This window comes from Nicotiana tabacum, chromosome 12 (genome assembly GCF_000715075.1).
Source record: "Nicotiana tabacum cultivar K326 chromosome 12, ASM71507v2, whole genome shotgun sequence".
NCBI lineage: Eukaryota > Viridiplantae > Streptophyta > Magnoliopsida > Solanales > Solanaceae > Nicotiana > Nicotiana tabacum.
Genome location: NC_134091.1, coordinates 2,835,686 through 2,842,312, shown reverse-complemented (window position 1 = coordinate 2,842,312; position 6,627 = coordinate 2,835,686). Strand labels below are relative to the sequence as shown.

Genomic DNA, 6,627 nt, shown 5'->3' with positions numbered 1-6,627 from the left:
AGTGTAACTCCTAGGATCTGAACATGTGAAATAAAGCTATTTTTTGAGCATTTTTGTTTAGGGAATCCAACAATTATTTTATTATTCAAACAATTTATCTCTTTTTATTTATACAATATAATTTTAGTTATGCCATTTTATGTGTATATATATATATATATATATATATATATTATCTTTACCTGTAAAAATATCTTCATTAATTGAAGGGATGCTCTTGTTTTCTAATAAGATAATGTTAATTTCATTAAAAGAGTACCAAGGAGGTACTAAATGATTTGAGTTATTCTATAAGTGTACCAGTGATCAAAGATGGATTCATAATTTGAAGAACGCAAGCATAATAATATCTTTAATGTAAATCTATTTTGGGGTATGTTGTTGAAAATCTATCATTAGTTGCAACGACCAAAGGGGTGTAAATTTGTTTGATTCGGCCAATTTTGGGTTTATTCGATTCAAATTCTATTATCAATTATGGAGTTTTGAGTTAACAATTTGCTTTATAAGACATCATAATTCATTATTATATTTTTTTGGTTGATTAAATTAGTACCATAGTTGAATTTGTTTCTCACTCCAATTATCTAATTTTAATAAGTCATCTAACTTTTTCTTGAAAGTGTTCGAAACTGTACATACAAAGAAAAACAAAACAAAAAAGGAAAAGAACAATAAAAGGACAAAAAGAAAAGGTACGAATGGTAGCCAAACCAAAGCAGGGAAATGGGAAATGAGAAACAGAACAGAAGAGTGAAAGGCCAAAGAAAAGAAAAAGGAATTGGCTGGTTGCAAACTAAGCTGCTAGACTTTTAAGTAAAAATTATCGTATTTGATAGCCCTCATTTAATCTAAACCCATTTTTTAAAAAAATTTTAACTTGTACCAACTTTTTAAACAATTTCAGCCCCTTTCTCCTCCTCCTTCGTGCTATGAAACTTCAATTAATGGGATGATTGCCATAAATATATTTATCAAATAATTTAAAAGTATATTATAAATAATTACGTAAGTTAGTAGACAATAATTTGTGAATATTTCCACGTACGTAAGTTAGTAGACAATGATAATTCTGTTCTTTTCACGTTTATTGTTTCTAAAATTTATAATTTAGATACTGTTGGCAATCTGATTATTTATCTAGTATGTTAGAAAGCTTTTTCAAAAACCTCAGCTTATATAGTGCTGAAGTTTTTACAAATGAACTAAATAACTTCAGCATCTTCTGCTGAAGTTTTTGACAAAGTTTTATGACAAAACTAATAAATCCAAGACAAAAAACTTCAGCTTTTAGTGTTGAAGTTTTTACAAATGAACTAAATAACTTCAACATCTTCTGCTGAAGTTTTTGAAAAAGCTTATCCAGGACAAAAAAAACTTCAGTTTATTTAGTGCTGAAGTTTTTATAAATGAACTAAATAACTTCGGCATCTCCTACTAAAGTTTTTGAAAAAGTTTAATGACAAAACTAATGAATGCAGGACAAAAAAACTTCAGCTTATTTAGTGCAATTACAAACAAAAACTTCAGCAAATAGAGAACAAAACTTCAGCTACTATGCTTAAGTTCAACAATTACAAACAAAAACTTTAGCAAATAGAGAACAAAACTTCAGCTATTATGCTTAAGTTCAGCAATTACAAACTAAAACTTCAGCACACTTGCTACTTCAGGCCTGTCTACTAGAATGCTGAAGTTTTGCATGATTGACTTTGCTACTTCAGCCCCGTATGCTGAAGTTATGCGAAAAAGTGGGTAATTTGCAAAGCGGACACAAGTTAAAACGTGACCCAAAAAGCGGGTATAGATGCAAATGCCCCGACTTTTAAATATATGGACATGCAAAATAATAATAAAAAAGAGTTTAAGAAAAAAAGGCACCAAAAAAAAAAGGGAAAGAGGTACTAGACTACTAGACGGTTGTCGTATCAATTATCAAAATACCTTTAAATTTCAAAATTCGATCTAACTTTTTTACAATACTAGTCTCTATGAACTGTGTCTGGCACATTATTGCCCATCATTCATCACACATATTAACAACAATCATGGCTTTATTTTTTAGCTAGTAGCCATAGGCTTTTGATCCTCAATATCTATTGCTTGAGTACAAGAATGTACTTTAGTTAGATAAAGGAAAACAAACTTAAATTATTAAGGTGTCCTCTCCTTGGAAACACCATGAGAATTCACAGAGACGAATTAATACGATCAAGATCCACAAATCCCAGAAGCACTGCCCGGTTGCGTTCTTTAACCTTCACCTGATATATAACTCTGCACATTAAAAACCCCTTTCAAGGTGCTAAACACCACTAAATGGACTGAATCCTATTATGCACTATGGACTAAATTAACATACCTCGAGGCTTCAGGCCACATTTCTGTGATTAAGGTTTCCCCTGGATAGACATGTAGCAAAAATCTGCCAGATATGCTCTTGATCAAGGTGTGGTCACCTCTGCAAATACGTCCAATGATAGCCCTAATTGCAAATCCAAGCGTGCACAGCCCATGCAGTATCGGGCGAGAAAATCTGGGCATAGTTACACCAAAAGATATGCGACATCTTAATTACAAGAAACCTAATAAAAAGACAGTAACTTAACATTGCATCAACAGCACCAGAAACATAACGAGGTTCGACACTGATACAAGTTTAGGACATCAGAAGCAAAAACCAACCAAGTTGATATCAACTAAGCCTCAACGGCAAATCAATTGGTGCAACAGCAAATTAACATGAGAATTAATTAACCTTCAAGAACCATTCTATATCAGGCTATGTTCTCAAAGTCACATAATGTATTTCCACCACGGCCACTGTGTGAGCTTACTTGACAAAAGCACGAAGAGCAAAAGTTGAAAAGTAAAAGGAATGTCGACATTTGTAGACACTGTACAAATATGTCTAAGCATTGTATCCAAGTCTAGAATTGAATTTCGTGGTGTTTTTAGATTCTAAATTTATTCAAAAAATGCATGTACAAATATGTCTAAGCATTGTATCCTTCAGGGAATGTCCAAGAAGAAAGTCAAGTCCTGAAGATGGGAAGGAAGAGTGCCCTTGTTTTTGCTTTTCGTTGCGGTTACAAGAAAGTGTTTTTAGCAGAGGAGAACTTGGGCATTTGGGAAGATTCCACAAAAGATTTCAATTGGCAGCTCTGGATATATAGCTTTTCTTTAACATAACGTGTGTGATTGGCTGGTAACATTTCAGACAGGTAAACTCAAAGGGCCAAATTGCTTAACTCGCTATAATATAACATTTGTAGAACTTAGAGAACTATCTTTGGTTAAGTAGACTTACTTAAATTCGGACATATTTCATTTGAAAAATAAATAACCAAAGCACAATTTTCCTAGAATGTCTTTTCTGAAACATGCTTAGCAGTTTGCACTGTGAAGGCACTATCTTCAGTTTGATAATTTTCTTCCTGTTTTGCAATATATGGATGGTTGGTTCAACCCCAAATATCATGCATCCACTAACAATTGTCACTATTTATTTTTCCTGGAAAAGTATGTACTTTACAATCATCGGTTAGTTGCAAATAGTAGGACATGTTATTCAGTAAAAGGATGGAGCTGTCCATGGTAAACATATTACCCTGCAATACTTGCAACCAGAGGATCAGAATGCAAGGGATTGTCATCACCAGATAGCCTATACAGCAAAGCCTGCATCACGTCATTAGAAAAGAAAAAAATTCCATTGTTAGCATATTGCAAACTTTTAAAGCTCTACAGAGGATGAAGTAAATCTACAAATTAACAGTTTAGGCATAGAATGGAAGCATATTTAACTTTTCAAGCTCTCCAAATAGGACGAAGTAAATATATGAATTACCACAGTCTAGGTATAGACTTGGAAGCATCAATCCAAGTAACCTACCAGTGATGCTTGTGTACATTCCTCGACAACAGCAAAAGGTTGACTTTTGGGGATTTTAGGAAAAGCAGTCTGATTACTTGGATTTCTAGAGTAAGAATAAGGCCGAGATGGCTTTGAGAATCCACCTGAACCTCTCAAATAAATAGACATCCTGCAATTAAGATATCATATTTACTACTATTAACTGTAGAACAATAGCTTCACACTATCAGTTAAATACTTAAATTAGAACTTACCGGTTCATGCATAGGGGTTCACCTGACTCTTTCTCGTAACTCACAATTTCAATTTCAATAACAGCTGCTTTACCTGTCATAAACCAACAATCAATCAATAAATATCCTCTTTTCTCCTTGCTGCCTCAAGAATCAAATGACACAACGGCATTTTTATTTATTGTAATCATCTTCAAAAAACCATTAGCTACTTCACGAAGAAAAATGAATGTTAAGCTTCAAAATCATATTCCCTCGACCCAATTGTGCCGCCTCCTAGTAAATAAATGTTTTAGTACAACAGCAGAGACTTGCCAAAAACTATTTGCCTATAGCTCAAAAGCCTTCACGTCTAGTTGTCTATATCGTTCTTCACATATCTTCATTTTGGTTTACATTTTCTTGTTTGTTTAGCAGGGATAAGTCTTGTCCTCATTTGGTTTTTGTGTTTTCTATTCACAATCGTACCTTTATCGTGCAATCCTGCAACGCTCGCTTTATTTAGTATCTGCATCAATAAGATTGAGGGAAAAAATTATTCTGTGTTGACAAAGAAAAGGAACAAAAAAGTTTATAAAAACAGACAAGGACAGAGACAAGTACTGAGGTGCCATTTTGTAAGAAAATTAAACTGTAAAAGGATTTCAACTAACTCATGTTTCAAGTGTAGTAGTCTCGGGAATGTTGTACCCCTCAATTATGCTTCTCCATGTGGTGGAACTAGTATGTGTAGACATGACAAGACTCCAAATAATTAAAGGAAAAAGTTAAGAACAGATAAGGTTCGGAGATGTACATATAAATGAATTCAACAAAAAGGTGTTTATCTAAATAAGGCATCAACATGTATAAGTTGGGAATGAGTGGTTAGGTTGATAGGACATCTATAAAAAGAAACAGCAGTACACAACAATGCATCCTACTTGTTACGTGAGGAGAAAGTTACTTCTAAATTACAATTATAATCCTCATCTCTATGAGACACCTTCTGCAAGTAAAATTAAGAATTGAAGTATCTTGACATAAAGTAATAGAAGATTCTTAGCTCAGACTCTTACACAACCACTAGAAGGAAGGGGCTTGTAGATTTCAATGTATTGTTGTCCATGCAGTAGAAGGCGCGGATCATATCTAGCAAAAGGAAGAAAAAAATGGCATTCTTCAGCAATTAATTTGGCATTATAGAGAGATTCGATTCCTGTTGTATGTTCGCAAAAGTATTGCATCTTTAGTAAGTTAAGAAAACATAGAAAAGGAACGCCCCTGCCCCACAACCCCAAATATTGGATGTGTTTACTCACTGCAAGCCCGGAATCTTCGATATTTCTGAACCAACTCCATTAACAAACAACGCAACAAAAGTTGGCAAGACCTACGAAGACAATCAAGGCCAGCAAAAGAAAGGAAAATCAATCACAGTAACACCAATTCATCGTTACATTCAGCGGCGGAGTTAGCTTGGATTAAGGGGGTTCAATTCATCCCCCTTAGCAGACAAATAACAAATTATACCGTGCAAATAAGGTTAAATATTTGCAACAAGCAACCATATAAAATTCAAGCTGCAAATTGAAACTCCTAATTCTTATGCAAGCAAGTTCATCACTTCATGCCAATAACAACAATATACCTGGATGAATTCCTGCCCATCTGCATTATAGACATATTTGAGCTCTTTATTATCAACAGCATCATTTCCACATGCTCCGATGCCTAATGCATAAATAGCAGCATCCCTGTTTCAACCATTACAATGAGCATCATTCAAATGATTAAGAAAATTAACCAAACAAAATTCAATCCACTCCTAATTATAAAAGCCTAAATCAACCCTCAGTATGCCAATACAACGGAAATACTCATTAGCGGATATAACACTTCCACAGCTGGTGCGATTGCACCACTGCCTTTCGACTCGACCTATATTTATAGTTTAAAAAAATTAAATGTATTACGACCAAATCCTCGTCAATTGTCACAAATCTAATTGCTAAACAATAAGAAAACTGAATAAGCTACTTGTTTGTACCAGTATATATGTGGCTTACCTTTCAGTATAAGTATATAAAGTCTGCAGAGAGCAAAACACACAGATTAATAACGAAATTGAAACAAATTTGAGAAGGGAGAGAGTAAAAAACGATCAACATTACCTCAGGAAATTTGTAAGAAATGACAGATTCGGGATTAAACTCAGAACTTCCAGCGCCTGCCATTGAATTTTTGCTAAAGGAATGAGAAGAATCTATCAGTTTCTGACGAAGAGTAGTATAATTGGGCTTTGGACCGCACATCGAGGTGGATAGTGGAATTTTGTATTGCAATGTACAATCGGGATAGCATAGGGTACAACAAGTGTGACATAATTGAACCGAAAAAATACCAAAAAGTGTAAACCTTCATTTAAACTAATTAATTTTAAGTAATAAGTGGTTAAATCTAATTAATTATAATATTTCTAGATTTAGGACGAATTAACACAGGTAATGTAAGATAGTATTGGTGAGGAATTAAGCG

General features: G+C 33.8%; 1 protein-coding gene across 3 annotated transcripts; it reads right to left on the bottom strand.

Moving 5' to 3' along the window:
* Positions 1 to 1,923: 1,923 nt before the first annotated feature.
* On the bottom strand, positions 1,924 to 6,407 carry LOC107781501 (enoyl-CoA hydratase 2, peroxisomal). 3 transcript variants are annotated; one of them, XM_016602212.2, is made up of 11 exons: positions 6,264 to 6,407; positions 6,159 to 6,181; positions 5,741 to 5,846; positions 5,412 to 5,482; positions 5,169 to 5,241; positions 4,579 to 4,618; positions 4,132 to 4,204; positions 3,896 to 4,046; positions 3,611 to 3,681; positions 2,363 to 2,536; positions 1,924 to 2,264 (listed from the first exon to the last, which is right to left on the bottom strand). In XM_016602212.2, the coding sequence occupies exons 1-11, from the start codon at positions 6,402 to 6,404 to the stop codon at positions 2,261 to 2,263; spliced, it is 927 nt and encodes a 308-aa protein (XP_016457698.2). In that variant the 5' UTR covers positions 6,405 to 6,407; the 3' UTR covers positions 1,924 to 2,260. The 3 variants fall into 3 exon arrangements, with proteins under 3 accessions (XP_016457698.2, XP_016457697.2, XP_016457699.2); XM_016602211.2 differs by having other exon boundaries at positions 1,924 to 2,277; positions 6,264 to 6,406; XM_016602213.2 differs by lacking the exons at positions 5,169 to 5,241; positions 5,412 to 5,482 and having other exon boundaries at positions 1,924 to 2,277.
* Positions 6,408 to 6,627: the final 220 nt, after the last annotated feature.

What these genes read in the sequence shown, in the direction of transcription:
- LOC107781501 (XM_016602211.2), bottom strand. Translation starts at nt 6,404, where the DNA reads ATGTGCGGTCCAAAGCCCAATTATACTACTCTTCGTCAGAAACTGATA. An exon ending in TTATATACTTATACTGAAAG is followed by an intron (nt 5,847 to 6,158) that starts GTAAGCCACATA and finishes TGGTTGAAACAG; the next exon opens with GGATGCTGCTATTTATGCAT. An exon ending in GAACCCCTATGCATGAACCG is followed by an intron (nt 4,047 to 4,131) that starts GTAAGTTCTAAT and finishes TCTTAATTGCAG; the next exon opens with GATGTCTATTTATTTGAGAG.